This window comes from Hyperolius riggenbachi, chromosome 6 (genome assembly GCF_040937935.1).
Source record: "Hyperolius riggenbachi isolate aHypRig1 chromosome 6, aHypRig1.pri, whole genome shotgun sequence".
NCBI lineage: Eukaryota > Metazoa > Chordata > Amphibia > Anura > Hyperoliidae > Hyperolius > Hyperolius riggenbachi.
Window position 1 is genome coordinate 264,698,806 of NC_090651.1, and position 26,470 is coordinate 264,725,275.

At 45.5% G+C, this 26,470-nt stretch overlaps 1 protein-coding gene across 9 annotated transcripts in view; it reads left to right on the forward strand.

The window, feature by feature from the left end:
- The window catches only part of TTC12 (tetratricopeptide repeat domain 12), a 308,494-nt gene that overhangs the window by 85,174 nt on the left and 196,850 nt on the right, over positions 1–26,470 (forward strand). For all 9 annotated transcript variants that reach the window (XR_011022127.1, XR_011022128.1, XM_068240772.1 and 6 more), the window contains exon 8: positions 7,191–7,262. Coding sequence is in view for 7 of the 9 variants with exons in the window: in XM_068240772.1 (XP_068096873.1) it covers positions 7,191–7,262 (72 nt within the window). In the remaining 2 variants the exon portion in view is untranslated. The remainder of the gene's footprint in view (positions 1–7,190; positions 7,263–26,470) is intronic.

Here is a 26,470-nt window from a genome sequence, read left to right on the forward strand (position 1 = left end):
GACATGTGATCACCGCTTTATGCACTCTAATGCAGGATGAATGAAGCAGTGGTTTGCAGCAGGGGCATAACAATAGCCTTTATGAACCCTGCAATTGCAGAAGGGGGGGTGGGGGGGGCACTCCTGAAAGTAATGCACAGGAGCAGTTTTATACCATACCTTCTTCTGGCGGTGGGTCAATTTCTCTTCACTCTTCACTGTACAAGCGCAATACAGCCAATCAGTATGCCGCTCCTCCCCTGTTCCATGACATGCAGGGGTGGCAGCTGCATAGGGATTGGCTGTATGCCGCTTGCATACTAAAGAGTGAAGATGGCCTGTCCCATCACCGGAAGGAGGTAATGTACAACATTCCACCACCCCTGCTGCTCTGCATCATGTATGGGGGCAGCCCTTCCAGCTCCACGGACGCCACCGGTCAGCCCCGGGCTGGCAGACAGTCCTCTGCATGTGGGGGTGGGGGGGTTCATTCACTAAACAGTGCTATTAAATTGCACTATAGTGCTACATGAATTATGTGCGTCAGTGTTTGCGTAAAACTTTACACGCGCTAAACTAATGCCGCGCATTCATTTGAGCAAGCAGAAGTTTACGTTTGTAATGTTAACATTTGTCAGCTGTTTGCCTATATAAGCTTTGCTCAACAGCACTTGCAGCCTGGGCAAGTAAGTGTTATTTGTTTGTATGTGTCCTTTACAATTTTCAGCTATTTTTGGCCTCTGTGTAGATTTTAATTTTTTTAAGTAGTAATTAAATTGTGTTGGTCATATGTACAATGCCAAGCAACCATAACTTTTGTTAATTGTATATCACTGTATGCATTGTAACATGTGGGTACTGTGTAGTGTGACTTGTGTTGTGTATTGTGTGTGTACTGTGAAGCTGCAGCACACTGCTGCGGACACTGTGAAGCTGCAGCACACTGCTGGGGACACTGGGAAGCTGCAGCACACTGCTGGGGAACTGGGAAGCTGCAGCACACTGCTGGGGGCACTGTGAAGCTGCAGCACACTGCTGGGGACACTGGGAAGCTACAGCACACTGCTGGGGACACTGTAAAGCTGCAGCACACTGCTGGGGACACTGTGATGCTGCAGAACACTGCCGGGGACGCTGTGAAGCTGCAGAACACTGCTGGGGACACTGTGAAGCTGCAACACACTGTTGGGGACACTGTGAAGCTGCAGCACCCTTCTGGGGACACTGTGAAGCCGCAGCACACTGTTGGGGACACAGTGAAGCTGCAGCACCCTGCTGGGGACACTGTGAAGCTGCAGCACACTGTTGGGGACACTGTGAAGCTGCAGCACACTGTTGGGGACACTGTGATGCTGCAGCACACTGTGGGGGACACAGTGAAGCTGCAGAATACTGCTGGGGACACTGTAAAGCTGCAGGACACTGCTGGGGACACTGTAAAGCTGTAGCACACTGCTGGGGACACTGTGAAGCTGCAGCACACTGCTGGGGACACTGTGAAGCTGCAGCACACTGCTGGGGACACTGGGAAGCTGCAGCACACTGCTGGGGACACTGGGAAGCTGCAGCACACTGCTGGGGACACTGGGAAGCTGCAGCACACTGCTGGGGACACTGGGAAGCTGCAGCACACTGCTGGGGACACAGTGAAGCTGCAGCACACTGCTGGGGACACTGGGAAGCTGCAGCACACTGCTGGGGACACTGTGGAGCTGCAGCACACTGCTGGGGACACTGTGGAGCTGCAGCACACTGCTGCGGACACTGTGAAGCTGCAGCACACTGCTGCGGACACTGTGAAGCTGCAGCACACTGTTAGGAACACTGTGCAGCTGTAGCACACTGCTGGGGACACTGTGAATCTGCAGCACACTGTTGGGGTCACTGTGAAGCTGCAGAACACTGCTGGGGACACTGTGAAGTTGTAGCACACTGCTGGGGACACTGTGAAGTTGCAGCACACTGATGGGGACACTGGGAAGCTGCAGTACACTGCTGGGGACACTGTGAAGCTGCAGAACACTGCTGGGGACACTGTGAAGTTGCAGCACACTGCTGGGGATACTGGTAAGCTGCAGAACACTGCTGGGGACACTGTGAAGCTGCAGCACACTGCTGGGGACACTGTAAAGTTGCAGCACACTGCTGGGGACACTGTGAAGCTGTAGCACACTGCTGGGGACACTGTGAAGCTGCAGAACACTGCCGGGGACACTGTGAAGCTGCAGCACACTGCTGGGGACACTGTGAAGCTGCAGCACACTGCTGGGGACACTGTGAAGCTGGGACACCGTGTGTGCTGGAGCTGACATAGAGGAAAAGAGGACAATTGGCTCAGGGCCCCTGAGCTCTGCAGGGACACCTGCACTGCTGGACCACAAGTTGCCTCTCCCTCCTCCTGCACCCCAGCCCCCCCCCCCAGGGAACATGTATTTACATGGTGTTGTTGGCCCCTTACAGGTGCTCCAATATGCTTGATCACATAAATTAGTATTTATGACATTTAAAAAGTATGAATAGTCCTGGACAAATATTTTTTTTTTATATGTTTGTTTAAATTTTCCTTCAGTGATGGAACCGTTTGAGGTTAGGCTGGATGAGTGCATGTTAGGCAATGAATGCTTACATTGCTATGTTTTTTAAAGCATACACTATTAAACACACTATTTAAATTAATAACACATAATTTTGTATGCGCGTAATTCTTTAACGCGGAAAGTATTACGCGCATTGAAAACATCAACACTCTTGATTATTTCCCTACCAACCTCTGTCTAACCACCGTACTTGCTGATAGCGCTTGTGGTGTTATGTCGATAGCGCACACAGCATTATGCCATACGAGCGTTATGAAATAGCAATGTGTATTATGAAATAGCACTGTTTAGTGAATCCACCCCAAAGAATCATCTTCCAGTTAATCTGCTGGTGATCTATTTCAACTCCTATACTCTGCCTAGCAGCCAGCTACAGCAGAAACATGTACAGCGGTGGCAATATACGACTCGAAGTGTAACTTATGAATATCCTTCTGTACTAAAATTACACAAGATGAATTCTGAAATATTCTTGGAATTTCATATTCTCAAAGTTCTCTGAGAAACCCAGTCTTGACCTTTTCTCAGAAATCTAATGTATTTCATCACAAGTCTGTTATAATCTCAGAGCTGTGTGATATTATTTCAGATTTTGGAATTATCCCTGGACCCTGAGCGATATTGGGCTACTTTCATGTCTTTCATGTCTTTTAACTCTAGCATTGCATTCCTTCAGTGGCGTTGCCACATTCCGTGATAAGAAAACAATATTTTTCTGTCCAGGTAGCATCCTTTATTTAATGCACTGCATAACGGAGAGACACCTGTCTCCACCTTCACAAGGTTGTCACGGTAGCACTTGTCATGAGGGCAAATTAGAATTGCACTTGATGTGTGGAGGAGACATATTAACAGCAGCTCATTGTTTAAGGTAGAAATTCTGCAGTTGTTGAGGTAAATAGACCTTGTGACGTTCTAATTTATTGGCTAAACAAGTCATTTACTACATTCAAGAGGTGATTTATCAACCAAAAATACTGAAAGTGGTGTTTCCATAGCAACTGCTCTAGTAAATGAACAGAACCAGAAACTGTGAAAACATGCATTACCAAATCTTGAAGAGGCACTGTTTTGACAAACTATATAGTAACATTCATTACATTATTCAGGATACCCACTTTTACTGTAATTTTACTAGTTGCAGTATTGGAAACACTTCCTATGTCTATTTATTGCTGTACAATGGTATGTAGCTCTGTGATATGTAGTATGTAGCTAGTGATGATTAGCCTGTTGAGCTATGCAGAATTCTCCTCCCAGTGCATTCTGGGAGACCATATATTTTCTGCTGGGTTTAGAACTCCCTGTAAACAGACATTCTGCAGAGCTACACCTGACAGGACTACAGATGTCGCTACCTGTAATACATTTCAGAATCTGTATGAGGGTGAGGTAAGATTTTACAGTGGGCAAATACTGACTAAATAATTAGTAAATTAATATTGTAAAAAAAAAGCAATTTTTTTTTCATCACGTTATTTTCACTACAGTTCCTCTTTAATTAGTTGTACATTAGAGGTACTGTATTTTACTGACTGGCAAATAGAGCATTTTTAATATATATTCATTAAAGTTTTTACCACGAGTTTAAAGTGACACTGAGATAAACAATTGTATCTTTAGAAATAATGCTAAATAGGACTTTCCTGGAATCCTATCGCCTTAGTTTCTTTTTAAAGTACACTTGAAGTGAGAAATAAAGGTGTGGTGGTGGTAAAAGGACCCCCTGGAGGGAAAAACAAACACAAAGAGAACTGGGGCCCCGATGGTGCAGTAAGTCACAACAGTAAAAGGAAAGCAAAAAACGAAATGTGTGCTCACAATGGGAGGTTGCAGAAGGGCAACTAACCGCTGTAGACAGGTGGAGATCTGTAAATCCGGCTCCACTCAGGTGTCCGGGCAAGCTGGGAGTGGTCATGCTCTTGATGAAAGGCCACAAAAGATGTAAGACCCAGGCGTCTAAACTTTTATTTGGCCTGAGGAAGTGGGCATAGTCCCACAAAACACATTGCCAGTGCACAATAAAAGTCATTAATCATATGATTGTGTCTTCATTTGAGGTAAGCCACCTCAACTTTTTTCTTTTTAAAGGACCACTATCCCAAAAATGGTAAAAAAAATAAAATACATGTAAACACATACAAATAAGAAGTACCATTGCTATGTGAAAGTGGTCACTAGTCGGGGAACAAATGTGTCTAATCTTATAATTCAATAATCATAAAACCAAATAAGTACATATAGGTCAAAAATATGAAAAATATATCTTTATTACTCTAATGTACAAAAAGTGCTTTAAAAACTACATGGGATGGCCACCCCGTCACGACCAAACACAGTCCACTCCAAGCACATCCACGCACACACAACGGCCGCACACAAAAATATACAGGGAAGCCTATATATGACAAAAGATGGAGGGGATAACTTCATAGGTAGAACTCAACAGCAAAAAGTGTCTCCACAGACAGAGTTTCCAAAAGTTCCAAATAAGAAGTACATTTCTTCCAGAGTAAAATGTACCTTGAATTACTTTGTATTTTAAATGTTACAGTTTTTTGGTGATCGTGGTCCTGTAACTGGTTTTAACATACTTTTACCATACCCTGGGCACCTCTATTCCCCTTGTACCTGAAGTGAGAGGGATATGAAGGCTGCCATATTTAATTCCTTTTAAACAATACCAGTTGCCTGGCAGTCCTGCTGATTTATTTGGCTGCAATAGTATCTGCATCACACACCCAAAACAAGCATTCAGACTTCAGTCTTCAGTCAGAAACACCTGACCTGCATGCTTGTTCAGGGTTTATAGCTAAATGTGTTAGAGGCTGAGGATCAGCAGGTACTACAAGTCCCACAATCCATTGCGGAAGTCTGATAGCCACAGTCATGATTCATAAAGGAAAATGCATTGTGGGACTTGTAGTTCCTTAACAGCTGGAGAGCCAAGTTTGCAGATCACTGGTTTATACAATTGAGATTCCATGGCCTACTAATTTGGGTGCAATCTGAGGCTAATAGTTGGAACATCAGTAAAGTGTGGTTATTGATAAGCTACCGTTGACTTTGTGATGGTTTCTTCTGGGTTTTAGGTGCTTCCCAAGTCAACTGGCTACACCTAAGCATTACCATGCTTCTCAGTCCCCATGGGCAAACCCCTTACTGACATCTAAAGCTAATTCTATCCCCCCCCCCCCACATACTATTAAGACCTTCCTGGTGTCTGACTCTAACCTCCCCCAATGTTCATCTTCTGCTATCCTTCTGGGTATGTCAGTGCTGTACACAGAATATGGAAAGTTCACAGCGATCTTTATCCTGCTGTGCAGTCACCTCAGCCTGTTATTTGAAAAGGTTAGCAGTGGCACTAAAGTGTATTATCACCTCTTTGTTTATACCAGTGATCTGCAAACTTGGCTCTCCAGCTGTTAAGGAACTACAAGTCCCACAATGCATTGCGGGAGTCCGATGGCCACAGTCATGATTCATAAAGGAAAATGCATTGTGGGGCTTGTAGTTCCTTAACAGCTGGAGAGCCAAGTTTGCAGATCACTGGTTTACACAATTGAGATATCGATCCAGTTGAATTATTTTATTTTAAACAGGAAGAGACCATAAATACTAATTAGGTATCCACTTATATATATGGGAACTTAACTATTATTGATTTGGACATATGTGTATTCAGTGGGCTATCCTATTTGAAAACTATTATTTTTCCTGGCGTTAGGTGTACTTTAAGAATAAATACACAACATTATTTTGTGTTTGGGGTTATGTTGGGGGTAAAGGGAGATAGGGGGTTAGGTTTGGAAAGCAATCCCATGCAAACCAGTCATATCACATCACCGAGGGTGCTATCCTATCTCCTTACAGCCATAGGCTGTGCTGCAGGAGCGGCTCCCGATGTGTGTCATGTGACATGTATCAGGTGATGTACGGAGGATGAAGTAGCACAGCTGTAAGAACAGTGGCCCCGGTGAGCTACTCTGCATGTCTAGAGTAACAGGGCAGTCCCATGGACCGTCACAGCACGGCCCACATAACTGCACTGGACCACAGACTGGGGGTTGGGATCCCCTGCTTTTATTGCACCAAAAATACTAAGCTAAAGGGAATAGTCAGTCTGAGTTTTTGATTATGCCTCAGGTTGCATTTTATGACATTTGGCTGTAGGTTTGTTATTAATAACACAGTAAAATCTGAGGAGAGGCAGAACCAGGATGTATGATGGCAAAATACTTTTTCATTGCGATTTCCAAGAAATGAATGCAAGAAGTATTTATTGATTAACTTGAAAGAATGAGAGTAAGCTTTCGGCTGGCCAGCCTTCATCAGACTGTAATCCTCTATTGATACAAGATTCAAGTCTGAAGAACGCTGAGTAGCCGAAAGCTTACTGTTATTATTGTTAAGCTAGCCAATAAATGGTATCATCCTGATTCAAAACTTCTTGCTTTTACTGATGGCTAACACGAACAATACTCTACCAAGTGATGAACAAGTGACTAAGTCTACCTGAATGCATTTAGAACTGAAATATTACTTTTGTATGGAGTGACTGTTTTATGTGGGCAACCAGTAATCATGCTTACTGTAATTATTATATTTCAGTGTGATAAAAAATGGCTGAAGGCCTATGTGCACATGGGTAAAGCGTATCTTGGACTTGAAAAGTATGATGAGGTAAGTCTTATTAAGCCGAGTTGTTTAAAGTCACGGTTTGTACAGTATTTTATTCATCTAATAGAACAGTATTTTACAATTACAGTATTATACATAACTTTTTTGTAATATTTTTAAAACATCTGTTGCTTGAATTCCTAGATCATCATCTCTTCCTCTGTTACCTACTGCTCACTCCCAGTCAGTCTAGAAAGCTTTAGTCAATACATATATGACTGGAGAGTGACTGTTCTGTCAGCTAGCTGTCTGAAAGAAAGGTAGGAGGTGGGTCTTCCAGAAGTAGTACGCAGGTATCTGCATGTTACTTAGAAGAACATGAGAAGATAGCAGGAAAAAAGGGCGCTGGCGGCTAGTGGAAGAAAAGAGCGATGCTTTAGGCGCTAATGCAATTATCGGTAATACGGCGAAAAATGCAGAAAAAAGGATGCCCGATAAAAATAGTTACCAACATTAGACCATTAAAGTTTTTGAAGCTTGCAACATTATAGTTTTTGTCATATTATTCTGTTTGTATGTACAGATTTTACGTTATCAAAGATATTATCATTTCTATGTGTAAAAGGGTGTTTCTGCAGGGGGAGTAGTTAGGGTTAGGCATCACCAGGGGGGGGGGGGTGATTAGGGTTAGGCAACACTGGGGGGGGGGGTGTTAGGGTTAGGCACCACTGGGGGATGGTTAGGGTTAGGCACCAATGGGGGATGGTTAGGGTTAGGCACCACCGGGCTAGTGGTTAGTTTTAGGCACCAACAGGGAAGGGTTCTGTGTGAGAGTAGGATTGGGTTAAGCTGTATTGTTGAATTACTTAACGATTTTTACCATTAATATATTTTGATTATCAACTTCTGTCTGTTTTAAAATTGTATTTATCGTTAACCAATTCATTATGATGTTATTGATTGATGTTTAAAAGTGATGTTTATCATTATTGAGATTTGCTATCCACCGGTGCCAATTTGTTATCCAGCCAGGTCCTTTTTTCCTGGCACCATTTTTTTCTTGCTCGAAATGAGAATCTATGAATTGGTGCAGCAGATATTCTTTTTTTTTTTAATCTTGTACAAAACTGCATTTTTTTTAAAGAGCAAAAAAAAAAAAAAGTCAGAGAACTGGGGAGGAGGGATCAGGTGATGCAGAGGAAGAAACTTCGAATCTGCTTGCAGCTCTATACTGTGCTTATACCTCTGAGTCATGTGATTAACATTTCCATAGAGAATTTATCTGGGATGGCTGCATCAAATACTGTACGATTTGAAAACTTGTGTGAGTAATAGCATAGTGACCTATTCATTTTCACTAACAATGAATAATCCAGGAGGGTAAGCTAGGACTTTAAACGTATATGGAGACTGCCATATTTACTTTTTAACTACTAAATGGATATCCTGCTGATCCTCTGATAATACTCTTAGCCATACACCCTGAACAAGCATACAGCAGATCAGGCATTTCTGACATTATTGTTATTATACGCTGCATGCTTGTTCCTGGTCTGATTCAGACACTACTGCCAAATAGACCAGCAGGGCTGCCAAGCAACTGGTATTGCTTAAAAGGAAATAAATTCGGCAGCCTCCATATACCTCTCACTATAGTTGTCCTCCTTTAAAGGATACGTGAGCCCAAGCCACAATATAAAATAGAAATGGTACGCTGTCAGGAGGTACGCTGGTACGCTGTTCCCCCGTTCTAGACCCAGTTAGTGGCTCCCGACCCCAGCGTCCACTACAGCTGCGGGCACAGGGGGAAAAGAAAGGAAATACTGTGTGTGCGTGGCACAGTATTTCCATAGTGGACACTGGGATCGGGAGCCACTAACTGGGTCTAGAATGGGGAAATGGAGGCACACAGATTTCCAACGAGGGAGTGGAAAGAGAGGGCTCCCACCCTCCTGACAGCATACCATGTCTTTTTTTATGTTGTGGCTTAGGCTCTGGTATCCTTTAAAGGAGTTATCAGGGAAAAAAGTAAAAATGAGCTTTACTCACCTGGGGCTTTCTCCAGCCCCTTGCAGCCGACTGTCCCACGCTGCCACCTCCGCCCCCCGCTGCTGTCCCGCTCTCGCCGCTCAGTATTCAGGCCGACCGCGGGGTCGGCCTTACTGCGGCTGCGCAAAGCACCGCTGTCAATCATGGCGTGGCGAACTGCGCAGGCTAAAATACTCTAAAATACATAAATGCAATTTTAAAACAAACAAATGTGTAACCCCCAGTCTTATTAAAAATAACCTCGAGAAACCTAGTGGCTGCATGCCTGCTGAGCTAATCTTGTCATTTTTTTTTGTCCTAAACATCTAAACTGCATGTTGTTCAGGGTCTATGGGCTTGATTCACAAAGCCGTGCTAACTGTTTAGCACGGGTGTGCTAAACAGTTAGCACGTGAAGTGGTTGCGCATGCAAAAGTCCACAAACGGAATTTCACGTGCTAACTGTTTAGCACACTCATGCTAAACAGTTAGCACTGCTTTGTGAATCAAGCCCTATGACTAAAAGTATTAGCGGCAGATCAGCAAGACAGCCAGGCAACTGGCATTGTTTAAATTAAATAAATATGTCAGTCTCCATATACCTCTCACTTCAGGTTCCCTTTAACTCATTGTCACTCATACAAGCTGGCATTCTCCAGAATATTCAGATTCCGTCAGTGTTGGGCTCTGCCCCCTTGAGCAATACTCTGGGAAACCTGCATGGGTAACAAGGGGCTAATAAGGCAACCTTTGACATGCTACATATGCATGTGTCAGCACACCACTGTCAAACATGTGATCATCAGTCATGGCACAACACATCTCCTGAACATTTATACGGCAAATGTGCAGGCTGGCTGCTGTGATGTATAGGGAATCGAAACCACTGCAATGCTACCCTATTAATTTCAATGGTACCATGCATGGCTGCCAGAGATGGCCTGAACGGTTCGCCGGAGAACACTTAGCGAGTTCGACCCGCCCCCTATACTACATCATTGGGCTAAACTTTGACCTTCTACATCACAGTCAGCAAACACATGGCAGCCAATCAGGTTGCACTCCCTCCTGGAGCGCCCCCCCCCTCCATAGAAGGCAGCAGCATCGGCCATGTACTCACTCTGTGTGCTGCTGTATTAGTGAGAGAAGGGAGAGACATTGGAGAGATAGGGAAAGCGATAGTTAGGAGGTCTGTTAGCTTGCTCCTTGCTGGTATTTGTCAATGAAAAGCACTCCAAAATAACTCTTTTGAGAGCTAATGCTCTTCTGATGTGTTTTTTGGTGTGTGTGTGTGTGTGTGTGTGTGTGCCACTGACACTGCATATACAGCCCTGTCTGTCGCAGCTGGCACTTGCTAATTGCTGTACTGTGCCAGGCCCAGGTACATTCAGTGCATACCTTTCACTGTCTCTGTGTGTCTCTGTGTGACTGCGCTTTGTATTATACAATACCACCACCAGTCAGTGCATACCTTTTTCCCTGCACCTATGTGACTGCAAAGTTGTATTATAGCAGCAGTCACTGCATACCTTTTCCCTGCACCTGTGTGACTGCACAATTGTATTATAGCAGCAGTCAGTGCATACCTTTTCCCTGCACCTGTGTGACTGTACAATTGTATTATAGCAACAGTCAGTGCATACCTTTTCACTGCACCTGTGTGACTGCACATTGTATACCAGCAGTCACTGCATACCTTTTCACTGCTCCTGTGTGACTGCACAATTGTATTATAGCGGCAGTCAGTGCATACCTTTTCACTGCACCTGTGTAACTGCACATTGTATTATACCACCAGCAGTCAGGTCAAAAAGTGTTCAGTACCTCACCTTTATTAAAATGAATGAGGCATGGATCCCAGAGGGCTACTGCCTGCCCGAAGACTAAGCCAGTCCCCACACACAACATCTCTGCCTGCACAGCATGTGACTGCCTGCCCCAAGACTAAGTCAGTCCCCACACAGCATCTCTGCCTGCAGGCCGCTTGACTGCCTTCTCCGCCACCACCAACAGGGTCCAGGACTCCAGATGGATTCCTGATTTTTTTATGGCCGCTGCTTCTAGCAGCAGCTGCTACCAAACATAATAATAATTTTTCTGGTGCATGTACATGCCTAATTTTTTCTGGCTGCACTGCGGCTGCAACAACAAAACAAAAGGCATGTACATGTGTCAATTTCCCTTCATGATCGTTACCTTGCCGCGGTGAAGGGGCTTGCGTATCACAAGGAAGCAATGACCTTTATGAGTGTGTTGGGGGGGCACACCCAAGATAATAAGGTCCTTGCTTCATTGTATACAGACCAAATTCCATCAGCTGGACAGTCACTGTTGCTCTGTCATTGAGCTACCTCAGCCCGGCGACCATATGGGCTTGAAAACTGCTATCGCCTGCACTCTGGCCATGGTGCGCACCAGTCCAGCACGGCCATCACTACACAAACAGCTATTTGCGGTGCGTTATACAGTGAGTTTGGTCTGTCAGTGTGAAGCAGTACACTAATTACACTACCTGATTGATGTATACACATGCAAGATGTTTTAAAGCACTTTTTTTTTTAAAGTCAAAATTTATTAAATTTTGCATTTTGATATACAACACAGGCTGAAACGGTCAGCCTGGACAACTGTAGCAACATAAAACATTCCTATACAACTATGCAGCTGCAGCAGAGCAAAGATACCCCCCCAACAGGATGTTGTTCAGGAGTTAGTTTCTGAGAATCACAGACACACCAATTTTCTGTTTTTAACCTAACTGAGGTCTAAGTCAGTTGCATCCAGCCAACGAAACCAGATTTTTTCAAATTTTTTGTTAGCACCTCGCCTTTCGTAGACCTCTTTAAGGATGCGGATTTCTTTGTTTATATAGTTAACCCATTCCGCTACCGTGGGTGGACTTGGTTGGTTCCAATGTAGGGTAATTAATTTCTTAGCGTAGAATAGCAAGTTGCGGTATAGCAGTTGCTTGGGGGGTGCTAGGATGTGAGAATTTATAACACAAAGGAGATAATACTTGGGGAGGCGGCCAATAGAAGCTCTTGGGAATAATTTAAGGATCCATTCCCCAATTTCGGTCCAGTATTGCAGGAGGTGCGGACAGCTCCATATGACATGAATAAATCCAGCATTTTGTTGACCACATCTATTGCAGAGGCTGGAGGTTTGTGGGTTAAATCTATGCAGTTTATCTGGGGAAAGGTAGGCCCTGTGTAGTAACTTAAGGGCTATCATCTTGTTTCTGGCAGAAATGCATGAGACGTAAGTATGCTGCAAAGCTTCTTCCCAATCGGAGGGTTCCAATTCTGGGATGTCCGCTTTCCATTTTTCAAAAAGTTTTGACATAGATGGAGTGGTAATGGGGAGGATTGCTTTGTAGAGCGATGAAAGGGCCTTGGGAAGGTCCCTCAAAGCTACCTTTGATTCTATAGGGGATGTGGAAACCTCGAGGGAGGTGTTATTGGAAAGAAATTGTGCTTGGAAGGCGTGGCGGAGCTGCAAGTATCGGAAGAAGTATTTGTTTGTAAGTTGATATTGGGATTTAAGTTGGTCGAAGGGCATAAGTTGGTTGTTTTCTATTATGTCCTTAAGTCTATATATCCCACTATCTGCCCAGATGGAAGGGTCAGGGATTGAGAGAAAGTGAGGGAGGGAAGCATTGTTCCAAAGAGGAAGGTATGGGGATACCTGTCCTAAAGGGCACTGTATTTTCTTAATTTGTTCCCAAACTGTAATTACCGTCTTCATTGATAATGTTAGTTTTTCAGAGCATTTGGTACCCCTGTATGGGAGACTGGCCAGGGCCGTGTAGGAGCCCATAACTGCCGCCTCCAGGGCTGTGGCAGGGTTATCTAGCGAGCGGGAAAACCACCACCGGGTGGTGACTAGAATGGCTGCCCAATAATAAAATTTAAAAACGGGGAGGCCGATCCCTCCTGCTTCTTTGGGTAACTGTAAAGTTTTTAATGCTATTTTGGGAGTTTTTGCGTTCCACAGGCACGAGGTGATGGAAGAGTCTATGACTTTAAACGTTTGGTTGCTTATTATAACAGGGGAGTTGCGGAAAATATAGTTAAATTTGGGGAGAAGATTTATTTTGATGGCGTTGGCTCTGCCTAGTAGTGTTAGGGGGAGGTTCTGCCATGCCTTGCACTTGTCTTTAAGTAGCTCCATTGCAGGTTCCACATTTAGTTTTGAGAAGACGGAAATGTTAGTGGTGAACTTAATCCCTAAGTATTTCAGTTCAGATACCCAAGTTAGTTGGGATTGCCTTCCAGGAGGGGGAGGTGCTGGGTCAATAGGAAGAACCAGGGATTTTGCCCAATTTATTTTAAGGCCAGAGAAAAGGCCATATTCTTGGATTACCCTGAGGGACATCTCCAGAGAGGGACCCGGGTCATTGAGGTACAATAGCAGGTCGTCTGCGTATAACGAAATCTTTTCGTGCAGTTCACCTATCTGTAGGCCTTTGATTGTTCTATCAGCTCTAATTTTAATAGCCAGGGGCTCTATTGCCAGTGCAAAGAGGGAGGGAGACAGGGGGCAGCCCTGCCTCGTCCCCCTTCCCAGGGCAAAGGGTGCTGAGGTCTGAAGACCAGTTTTAACCCTGGCTACAGGTAGGTGATACAAGGCTTGGATCCACTTCAAAAACTTAGGCCCGAACCCAAATCGACGGAGCGTCTCCATGAGGAACTCCCACTCAACAGAATCAAACGCTTTTTCAGCGTCTAGGGAAGCGATTACCCTAGTACCTAAGTTGTCGTGATTAATACTGAGGTTAGTGGTTAGGTGGCGGATGTTGATGTCAGTTCCCTTCCCGGGGTCAAATCCCGATTGGTCAGGGTGAATTAAAGACGAGAGGACCTTGTTGACTCTTATGGATAGTATTTTGGCTAGCAGTTTGTAATCCGTGTTGAGTAGGGAGATCGGCCTGTACGATGAGCAATTAGTGGGGTCTTTTCCTGGTTTGGGGATTATCACTATAAGTGCTTCTGCCATCGATTTGGGTAGTGGCCGGTCGCCTTGAGGTAGGTGAAAAAGGTGAAGTAGTCGGGGGCTTAAAGCGCTACGGAATTTTTTGAAGAATTCAGGTGGGAGACCCTCCGTACCTGGCGATTTATTGGTGGGCATTAGGTCTAGTGCAATGTCTAGTTCCTCTCTGGAGATGTCCCCCTCAAGATACCCCCTCTCAGAGGGGGTAAGCGTAGGAAAATGGATACCATTTAAATAGTCAGACACCATGGAGTCAGTATATTGGACAGAGGATGCACACAAGGCCGAGTAGTAGTCCTTAAAAACCTGGTTAATTGCCTGCGCATCATAGATTGGGGTGTTGTTTTGGTTAGAAATCATGGATATATGCGGGATAAATTTTTCTTGCCCAATAAGACGGGCAAGCAATCGACCAGTATTATCGCCCTGCTCATAGATACGGATTCTCTGGAGTTTAAGGTTAGATTGAGTTACATTAGATTGTCTAGTTGTGAGGGCGGAAAGAGCCGACTGCCAGTCAGAGTAAGACTCTGGGGTTTTTTTTTTTTTTAAACGTTTTATTGAATTTTTCCAATAAACAATGACAGCTGAAATGATCTTCACAGCGAAGATATAGTTCAAGACAAACAGGATGTATAACTCAACCCCCTCCCCCCCCCCCTTCTCCCTTTCTACCCTCCCTCCCCCCTGGTCACTCCTGCTTAGCTAGAATAGAGTCAAGTAGGACCTCTCCCAAGGCCTAGGGGTTAGGGTCTTATGCCCATTGTCCATTTGGACAGATCATGCTCTTAGTTTCAGTCTGCCTAGAGAGCCAGATAGATCCGCTCTCGCATACCATGAGGAATACTTGAAGGGCTGCACCAGGCGTTGTAGGTCTGCATCTGACATTGTGAGCAATAAGAAGGGTTTCCATCTCTTGAAGAATCTTTTCGTCCCTTTATCCATATTCATAGTTGCATCCAGTTTTTCCATCAACATTAATTGTCTCAGTTCCTCTTGAGCATCCCACAAAGTGGGAGATGTTGAGTATATCCACCTGTTAAAGATTGATTTGCGTGCTGCCAACATTGTTATATGTACAATGTCCTGTATGTGTTTGGTTTGATCCGGTGTGTTTTCTACCGGGGCTGCATTGAATAGAAGCAGAAGTGGTTCTTTTACTATGGTGCAATTTCCTAGTTTACCTGCAAAGATGCAAATCGTGTCCCAGAAAGTTTGGATTGGAGGACAGTCCCAGATGCAATGAACCATGTTAGCCTGAGGTTGATGACATTTAGGGCAATGGTCTATGTATCCAGGTCTTGGGGTCTTATAAATTAAGTTGAAGGCATACTTTGCTTTATATATCATTAGAAGGTGGGACTCCCTCCATTTCTCACTTATCATCACCCTTCTCACTGAGTTGTTACCCTCTAGTATCCTTTTCTCTAGGTTGGGGGCCTGGAATGTTTTCGACCAGCTGCTCATATTATGAACTGCTTTCTCCTCCATCCCAATTGTTGCAATAGATCTTTGGATCTCCGATAGAGATAGCCTCTCCCCTCTTGGCTTTAAGAAAAGGTCAAATGGTAAGATATCAGCTATTGAAGCTATGTTTTGTAGATTAGCTCTAACGTAAGAGCAAATTTGATTATATATGAGAAAGTCAGTTCTTGGGATACCATAGTTTTGCGATAATTCCCTCAGAGTTGAGAGTCTATGTTCCCGGAGATCCATCAAATTGCCCAATTTTGTAACCCCCTTATCCGCCCAGACTGTATAGTTTTCATGTAAAGAACCTGGTTTAAATCCCGGATTCCCTCCTAGGGGCATGTATTTTGATATCCTCCAAGGAAGGTGGAATAGTTTACGTATTTCTCTCCAGGTTAGCAAGGTATCTCTATATATTACATTATATTTAAGTCGTACTGGCAAGCATGGCCAGTTCGTGTGTAGGAGACCCGTCAGTTCCCATGGTTCAGCTACACATTTCTCTAGTTCTATATTTGAAAAATGTCCTGTGTTAGCAATCCAGTCCCTAACATGTCGGAACATGCAAGCTAGGTTGTATTTTCTGACATTTGGAAAGCTCAGACCCCCCATCGCTTTTGGGAGCTGTAACCTCATCAGACATATGCGCGTTCGTTTCCCCCTCCATAAGAATTTAGTGAATGCGGCGTTGAGGGCTCTAACATCCTTGTGTTTTAACAATAGAGGGATAACCTGCATAGGGTAGAGTAATCTCCCAAAGCTAATCATTTTGACTAGCGCCGCTCTCCCAAGGACTCCTAGTGGAATCTCTTTCCAGCTCTGCATCTGTTCAATTACAGACTTTATAAGTGGGGAAAAGTTGCGGGTATAGAGTGAGCTCGGATCCCTACCAATATCTATTCCTAAATATCTTATCTTTTCTTTTGCTACTTGTAGACCCAGACCGCTGGCCGATTCATGATCTGCGTACTTTGAGAGCAATAATAGTTCAGACTTTGATGTGTTTATTTTAAATCCTGAGTGATGGCCTATTTCCTGAATGATTTCCAGGGCCTTCGGGAGCTGTTGGGCTGGGTCTGACAAGAAGAGTAGGAGGTCGTCCGCGAATAGAGTCTGCACTACTTTCATGTGACCGATGCGTATACCTTCCAGCTTATTATGTAATAGCCGAGCCATAGGCTCCAGTGAAATGTTAAATAACAGGGGTGAAAGAGGACACCCCTGTCTTGTGCCTCTATGTAATGAAAAGGGACAGGAGAGGAAGCCTGGTGTACTAATTCGAGCCTGGGGGGAATTATACATGAGTCGAAACATAGTGAGGAATGCCCCCTGGAATCCCATTTTAACAAGGACAGCTTCTGCCCATTTCCATCTAACTGCGTCAAACGCTTTTTCAGCGTCAAAAGTTACCAGGGCACAGTTCTTATTCGATTTAGGGTACGCTTTTACTTGTTCTAGGACCAGGAGCACTTTTCTAATGTTGGTGACCGCCGCTCTTCCTCTAATGAAGCCCACCTGCTCTCCTTGGATTAGTTTGGGCATAAGATCTGCCAGTCTATCAGCCATGATCTTAGAGAGCAATTTCATATCCTGGTTTATTAAGGAGACTGGGCGGTAGGACCCTGGGTTTTGTGGGTCTTTGCCCGCCTTGTGGAGTAATTTAATATGGGCTTCATTCCCTGTGCCCAAAAGGCCTCTACCTTTCAATGTGGTGTCATATACCCGTCTAAGTGTAGGGACTATCTCTTCTTTCATAATTTTATAGAACTCTCCTGGGAGGCCGTCTGGGCCTGGGGCTTTGTGGTTAGTTAAATTTTTAATTGTTGCTTTAATCTCTCCTTCTGTTATATCTGCATTGAGGCCTTCTACCTCCTCTTGGGTAAGCTGAGGCAGGTGAACCTTTCGTAGTATATTTTGAATCCCCTCTGCATCTACTTCCCCTGTATCTGCATATAATGCCTCATAGAATCGTCGGAATCGTTCGTTTATCTGCTTCGGATTGTGTAACAGGCTTCCCCCCTCGTCCCGTATTGTGTGTATTTTTGTAGGTGTATAGTGGCCTCGTGCCATAAAGGCTAGAATACGTCCCGCTTTACTGCCATATTTATGAAATTTCAGCTCTGTGTATGATCTGGATATTGCTTCTTTATCCCTAAACCACTTGTCTGAATTGGCTTTAGCTGAAAGCCAATCAGATTTTTTCTGTACAGTGGGGGACAGCTTGTAATTTCTGAAAGCCTCTCTAACCTTCAGAAGTGCCTCCATATAATGCTTTGCTGTTTCTCTTTTTTTTGCGCTCACATATGCCATGATGCGACCTCTCAGGACCGCTTTGGCCGTGTCCCAAAAGAGAAGGGGGGTTGCCTCGTGTCCCCTATTGTCCTCCCTATATTCGAACCACCAGCCCCTCAGCAGCGCATGGAACCCCTCATCCCCATACAGAAAGGAGGGGAATCTCCAGATTATATCCGAACCCTTCTGAATTTTTTCCTGTATTTCCAGAGATACCGGAGCGTGATCAGAGATTACTATATCTTCTATCTCCGCCGTATGGATTCTATTCGTTAAACGGTCATTTATGAAGATATAATCTAGGCGGGAAAAGGTTCCATGCGCTGCCGAGTGAAAGGAGTATTCCCGGTCATATGGGTGCATATATCTCCATGAGTCCGTAAGCTGCATAGCTGCTTGGAATCTAGCCAGGACTGTTTCTTTGCCCCCTAATTGCGGCCTGGTATAGTTTCCTCCCTTTTTATCCTCATCTGTGTGTATTACCGTATTCCAGTCCCCTCCTATTACAAGGTTATTAGCCACCACCTTTGTTACCTGCCATTGTAAGTTATGTAGAAACTGACTCGTACCAGCATTTGGTCCATAAATATTAAAAATTGTGAGTTTATCCCCTGGTAGTATGAGATTTACCGCTAAGCATCTTCCCTCCCCATCCGACCAGAGGAGCTCTGACTCTGCCCGGGCCTTTTTACTGATTAGAGTTAAGACTCCCGCCTTGCGGTTCTGTGCTGGAGATTCGAATACTTCTGCCACCCAACTTTTCCGCATGAGTTTCGCTTCCCCTACTTTTAGATGCGTTTCCTGCAATATTGCTACGTCCGCACGTAATTTCTTTAGGTGGCGCAGAACCTGCGATCTCTTATGTGGAGACCGCAGGCCCTTCACATTCCATGATATAATTTTGAACGTCATCTATATATCTGAGAGAATGTGTAGCACCTGGTACTAAGACAACCAATTTGCCAGTCAGAGCTCCTCTTATCCACTAAACGACTATAGATTAGACAACAATCCCCTATAAGAGCCTTAAGCATGGAGTGACCAGTTATATACCCCTCCCCCCTTCCCCTACCCCCCGTATCTTTGCTCAATGAGCAGCTGAATAACTTTCCCCGTAAGTTCAGTTCCCCATTATCATCCTTTCTTTCTTCAGACCTCACTTCTTCCCCGCATGCCGCTTCCGCCATTCTCTCCCTCGGTGAGTGTCTTTTCTCCTGCTTCCCCGGCTTCGCGGGTTTCCAATAAACAATTGCTTCGTGTGTATGAGCAGCCATATAACTTCTCAAAAGCGTATAACATTAAACAGTCCCCAACACAGGATCACACAGTAACTTACGACCTCCTGGAACACTTCTTCTCAGGTACTCATGTCCGGACCTTCCGTCGAGTGGTCAGCACGTTCTTTAGCCGGGCTGTTAAAGGCCGTAGGATGCGAAAGGAATTTTTTGGCTTCAGAAGGTTTTTTAAAGATGTAGGTCTCCCCATCTTTCGCCGTTATTTTCAAAGTTGCAGGGTACATCAGGGCAAATCGAATCTTCCTCTTCACCAATTCCGAGCATATTTCGTTGAAGACTTGACGGCGCTTGGTAACATCTGCCGAGTAATCGTTAAAGATCATGATTTTCTTACCCTCTAATAGAAGTGGTTCCCTGCGTGCTTTAAAAGCTGAGAGTAGTCTTGCCTTATCTTTATAGTCCAAATAGCGGACCATTACCAGCCTAGGTGGTCTCTTATCTCCTTCTGCTCTCTGGGGGCCCACTCTGTGGGCTCGTTCTGCCCTACAGGTTCCATCCATATTTAAAAGTCCTGGCAGGGTCTTTTCACAGAACTCGTCAATGTCCTGTAGTTTATACTGTTCAGGGAGGCCTACCACTCGCAGGTTGTTCCGTCTAGATCGGTTCTCCATGTCCTCAATACGATCGTAGAACATTTGCTCGTGTCTCTGGGAGTCCTCTAGCTGTTTACTTGCCTCCTCTACATCTTTCTCCAATTCTCTTATGCGTTTCTCCGCTTCTCCGAGCCTCCCCGCGTGGTCTTGCAATTGACGCGTTACATGTCCCAAGGACTTCCTCACAGCTCCCTCCACTATGGATTGGAGGTCAGGCGTAATAAACTTGGCCACTTCCTGGGCGATTGCACGGTAGTCTTCACTGTGGAGCGACCCCCTGGTGTGATCCTCCTCTATGCTCTCAGTGTCCCACGTTCCCGCGGGTGAGTGAGGCTCAGGGCTCTGGGAGGTGTGGGATCTTCCCGCCGCCATCTTGCCTGCATGCGGTTCCTGCCGGGCGTTTTTCTCGGCTTTTTTCCGAGAGGACCGGGTGAGGTATTTGTCCATCTGCCGCGTCTGTGTGCTGGTGACTTGGGGTTACTCGGAGGATCAACTCCTATCTTTTATCTGGCTGCGGGTTGTTAGCGAAGCCGGTTTCTGCACGGAGCTCTCACCCCTAGCCTCCGATCATGCGGGCGCCGGAACCGGAAGTCGTCCAAGACTCTGGGGTTTGTTTGTTAATGTAATTGTTCTCTTTGGCCTTAGCCTCTGCTTCAGCGTTTGAAAGAAGCATTCTGTTCTGTTCCCTGGCGTATTTAATTCCAGAAATAAAGGAGCCTCGCACCACGGCCTTATATGCATCCCAGATCACTTGTGGTTCAGCTGATTTTTCGTTATCTTGCCAGTAATGCGCAAGAGGTTGTTTGGTGACTTCCTCAACAAATTGGTTACTCAACCAAATTGGGGATAGTTTCCACGCGGGACGGGCCATTGGATTCCCAATCTTAAGGGACAGCTCCAGGGGGGCATGGTCCGAGATCCCCCGAGGGAGGAGCCTGAGACCATCCACCCCAGGGACCAAATCCGGGGAGGCCAAGAACATGTCGATTCTAGAGAGAGTCTGGTATGTAGTGGAGTGGCATGTAAAGCCGTTAATAAAGGGGTATCTTTCACTCCATAAATCTATTAAGCCTGAGGAGTCAACCCAATGCTTAAATACTCGTGAATCTTTATTAGATGGTGTTAGTCTATCCTTCTGGGAAGAGATCACCATGTTAAAGTCGCCGCACAGCAGGGTCCTGCCACCTGGCCATTTGTTAGTGTAAGTAATGATTTCTTGTAGTAATTGAATATCAGCGGGAGGAGGTAAGTATAGGCCCACCAGGTTCACTTCGTTACCGTGGACGTTGGCATGGACTATGATGTATCTGCCAAATGTGTCAATTTTTAAATCCAGAAGTTGAAAAGGACATTTTTTGTGTATGAGAATTGACACACCTCTTGCATAATTAGAGAAGGTAGAAGAGTAGTAGGCTGAGATATATGGCTTTTTTAGCGAGAGGACCCTGCTGCCCGTCAAGTGGGTTTCCAGAAGGACGACTATATCTGGCTGGTAGTCGCGTAAGAAGGTGAATACCAGGGCTCTCTTAATTTTGTCATTAAGACCTCTGACATTCCAGAGGATTACCTTAGTGTTAGTGATGGGGAGAATAACATATCATAGCGTGGTGTCGCGATAACTCAGACAGACAGATTTTAAAGCGGGGAGGGAAAGCCCTGGGTACTTTGAGCTGCTGCAGTAAAGACAATACAATTACACATAAACAGTATAACATATTTACACCCCATGAAGACCAAGTTGGTGTCTTCATTTCTTCACCTTGTCCCACCCTGCCTCAACCCTAAAACTAGCTGAAGCTTAGACCCTGAACTAGCTAAACTGTAGTGGCTAAGCACTCCCCTAACAATACACTGTGGCTAAGAGTTGTTTTCAGCAAAAAGAGATGGCAGCCACGACCATCCCCTCTCCAACAGTTAACTTAACCGGTGCAGGAAGAACTTTCTGCAGGGTGCATGTGAGGTCTGCAGCTAATAAAGTTATTAGATGGCATAGTCCCATGTGGTCAGATAAGCACTGAATACGGTACAGAGGTTGGGTGACTCCTAGTGCAAAGAAGGTACATTCTAAGATGTAAGTTCAAAATAAGAGGACTTCTCAAGTGTTCCCTGAGGGTAAAAGCAAACAAGGAGTTGGCCTCTCGCATGAAGAGGTCAGGTGCCCTGCTATACCCGGGTTATCAGTTCCACAATAGGGGATGTCAGAGTACTCACTGCGAACCTGCAAGTCGGTAGGATTTGTGGGGGCTGGAGTACACCAGCCAGGGAGGAGGTCATTGTGATAGATCTTCAGCCTTGGAGCGTGTCGAGCCATGCAGATGCGGCGTCAGGCGATTGGAAAAAGCGTAATGTTTCTCCATCTTGAACTCTCAGGCGTGCAGGAAAAAGCATGGCGTAGGGTAGGCCCTTGGTGCGCAGCCGTGACTTAACATTCTCGAAGGTTTTCCTCTTTTTCTGGGTCTCCGGGGAGAAATCCGGGAAAAACATCAGGCGCGTGTTCTCATAAGTTATATCCTGGAGTTTCCTGGCCTCTCGCAGGATTGTATCTCGGTCCTGGAAGTTTAGTAGCTTGAAGATGAATGGTCGCGCAGGAGAGCCAGGAGGAAGGGGTTTAGACGGGATGTGATGTGCTCTCTCTACTATAAAGCAGGTAGAGAAGGCCGCTTCAGGCATTAAGCGTGTTAGTAGGGTCGTAATAAAGGATACTGGGTTCTCCCCTTCGCTTCCCTCCGGGAGGCCCATAATGCGGACGTTGCTACGTCTATTTCTGTTCTCGGAGTCCTCGGCTCTTTCTTCCAGGCGTTTCACTTTGCGTGCTAGATCAGCCGATGTCGCTGATGTGATAGCAGAGGAGTCCTCGAGGTTGCTTATTCTCTGCTCAGTCTGCGTAACTTTGTCTCGAATGGTAGAGACATCATGGCGGAGCGTCATCATCTGAGACTGTAAGTGATCAATCTTGGTACCAAGGGTATCCCCTGTAGAGCTGATCAGGTCTTTGCATGCCGTTATGGCAGCCATGAGTTGGTTCAGATCCGGCTGTTCTTCTGCCGCCATTGGTGCTGTGGTCTGTGTGGCCTTCACTCGGGCTGCAGGCAAGATGGCGCAGGTTTGAATGCCGCGTGATTTGCCTTGCTTTTTTCTCGTCTCTGGCGGGTCCACTCCAGTCGCCCCTTTCACCATAATCTCTCCACCGGTATCAGGGAATAATTCCGCCTATGTTAGGTGTTTGAGTCCGGTAATAAAGCAGGATTTAAGGGCGGTTAGGAGAGGGTTAGTCGGGAGCTCCGAGATTTAGCGTCCGCTCAGACTGCGCGCATAGCCACGCCCCCGTTTTAAAGCACTTTAGACCTCCAATTTAGCATGCAATGTGATTTCTACCCTTAAAACGCTGCTTTGTGTCAAATCCTGATTTTCCCCCGGGACTTTTAGCATGTATCCCAGTCCGCCATGCCCCCCTCCAGGTGTTAGACCCCTTGAAACATCTTTTCCATCACTTTTGTAGTGTTTGTAGTTTTTCAAGTTCGCCTGCCCATTGAAGTCTATTGCGATTCGAAAAGTTTGCAGGTTCGCTAACTTTTTCAGAAGTTCGAGTTCGAGAACCGAAAATTGGAGGTTCGAGCCATCTCTAATGTCTGCAGTAGCAGTGCAATTGCTTGCACTTTTGATTTATTTATTTAAGTATTTATATAGCATGGGCTCACAATCTAGTCCCTACCATAGTCATATATCTATGTATGTATCATAGTCTACAGAAAATTTAGAGGGAAGATAATTAACTTATCTGTATGTTTTTTGGGGATGTGGGAGGAAACTGGAGTGCCCTGGGGAAACCCACACAGGCACGGGGAGAACATACAAACTTCTTGCAGATGTTGACCTGGCTGGCATTCGAACCAGGGACCCAGCATTGCGAGAGCGCTAACCACTACATGTAAGAAACATGGAGGAAGCAGCTGCGGGCAGTTTGGCGTCCTCCGCAGCTGCCTCCATTCCTCTGCCTAGCATGTCACCCGGGCCTCCGGCGTCTAGCACGGTGAGGACGGGTTTGTCAGCCGCACATAGGGTTGCATTGTCGTGTATAGACAGCACCTTTATGCGGGGAGGAGGTGCATCAGCTGACCTGATGGTCGGCTGACGTCAGAGGAGACGTTCGCCGCTCCTCGTTGGCTCAGGGGAGTGGGCGTGCCAATTGGGTCTCCTCTGCTTCTTAAGCCTCTCGGCTTCACTCGCAAACTATCTGCTGTTGTGAATGCTACGTGTTAGCGCTCAGACCTTTAGATAGATCCGGTGTGCTTTGATCCGGGAGGAAATCGGGGATTTCACACTAGATAGAAATACTATTGTTTATATTGCTCTTCATTGATATTTGTGTATGACTCTGGCTTGATTCTGACCTCTCTCTCGCTTACTGTCTCTGTACTTCTGCCCATCTGATCCTGTTGCCGACTCAGCCTGTATTACCACCTTCCTATTGCTCTCTGATTCTGTACTGTGATTACCTGTCTGTTGCCAACCCTGCCTGTCTGACCTCGCCTCCCCACCAGAGAGCCCTGACCTCTGGTGAGGGTTTCTGTACTCATATACCCACTAGCTCCTCTGGTGAGGGTTTCTGTACTGATCTATCCACCAGCTTCTCTGGTAAGGGCCTCTGTACTGATAGTACCCACCAGCATCTCTGGTGAGCGCTTCTGTACTGATAGTACCCACCAGCTCATCTGGTAAGGGCCTCTGTACTGATAGTACCCACCAGCTCCTCTGGTGAGGGCTTCTGTACTGATAGTACCCACCAGCTCCTCTGGTAAGGGCCTCTGTACTGATAGTACCCACCAGCTCCTCTGGTGAGCGCTTCTGTACTGATAGTACCCACCAGCTCCTCTGGTGAGGACCTCTGTACTGATAGTACCCACCAGCTCCTCTGGTGAGGTATAGCTATCTATCAAGTACTACTGTTGCATCAAACGCTATTCATTGTATATCTTTCTGTGTGTAGTTACACCTGTTCTCCATCTGTATTTGTTGTCACGGCAGCTTTTGATATACCAGCATTATAAGTGATTCTGCAGATCACCTTATAATCAGGTATATATCTGCATTATAGGTGATACTGCAGATCACCTAATAATCAGAATTCTGCCTCTTGCTGACACAGATCGTTACACTACATCACCATGCTGCCACTTTTGAGTTTCCACTTCCACTTGCCTCCTTAGACCAAGAGATTGCAATGTGCATTCAGATTACTAAATCAGGTTCAGTGTATAAAAAGAGAGGAAACTAAAATGTAAATGTGTGTAGTAGAATAGACTTTTTTTTTTTTAAATCACATGTATCAAAGTGTAAAAAAGCCACTTTAGTAAATTGCTGTCAATCAACCTCATGCAATTTCAGCAGAACCATGTTTTTATAGTTCAAGGTATCATTCAAAGGAAATTGTCTATTTATAATATCTGTGATTACTAAAGGCAGGTCTAAAAAAAACACTTTTTAAAAGCCTCTCTTTGGAAATAAACATTACGAATATACAGCCGATCACATGGATGAAGATTACAGATACTGTAGGTAGGAGATGCTTAGAAGCCGAGCGGTATTGCGTATTTCGGAAAGAAGGAGAAAAGCTGGCATCAGTGGCACTGCTGTAATGACGGACAGACTTGATAGTGGGGACGTGATTGTAAACAATAGACTGCCAGGGGTCTAATGCTAATGACACAAAGGACGTATTTGGAAGGGTCTAACGAAAAGATGGATTGGCTTTACAGTCACAGGAAAATCAAAACATTGCACAGCAATGGGAACAATTCCTTCAGGGTATGATCCTTTATTACATCCTTGTAACGATTGCGGAATCGTCTCCGTGGTCAGCGCACCAGACGTGCGCTGACGCGGCGGATTTCCTCCACAAGCGTATTATTGCGGACACCCAGGCTAGGTGCTATGCACCCGCAGAGGGCAATTCCCACTGGCAGATGGCGCTGTGGAGTGCAGGCGAACACAGCCGCTGCACAGCCACAGATGCCAAATGGGAATTGTACAGATCCGGGACAAGGTACAATCAGGCAGGGCTGGATAGCCCACAGGGAACAGAGCAAAAGGACAGAACCAATGTGTGCCCACCAAATTAGTCGCCACCCAGCGACGGCGAACACACAACGGCGGAAACGAAGTAGGAAACGCAATCGCAAGAATGGCGATTGCCAATAGCGACACAAGACTGAGCAGGACAGAGCACAAGGGTAGCAAAGGCACAGCAAATCATACAAAGAGAACGATAAAGAAAATAACAAATGCTAGCTGAACGCGAACACCGCACTCATTCGCAACAGTGCACGCGTTCGTGCGCGGTCTCCGCGTGTTACGCACAACAGAGACAAGCACGCCTAACTAACCAAAGACAGACAAACACGAAACAGAGAACGCTTGCTTAACGGTTACCTCACCGAGCCTACAGCAAGCGTTTCGAATCATAGAAGACAGACACACGAAAACAGGGACAAGCGAGAGATAGGATCCACAGCACTAGCGAAAAGTGGCTAGCGCGATCCAGGTACAGAGTAGCAGAACAGAAGGATCCCCAGCGCTAGCGAAAAGTGGCTAGCGCGATCCC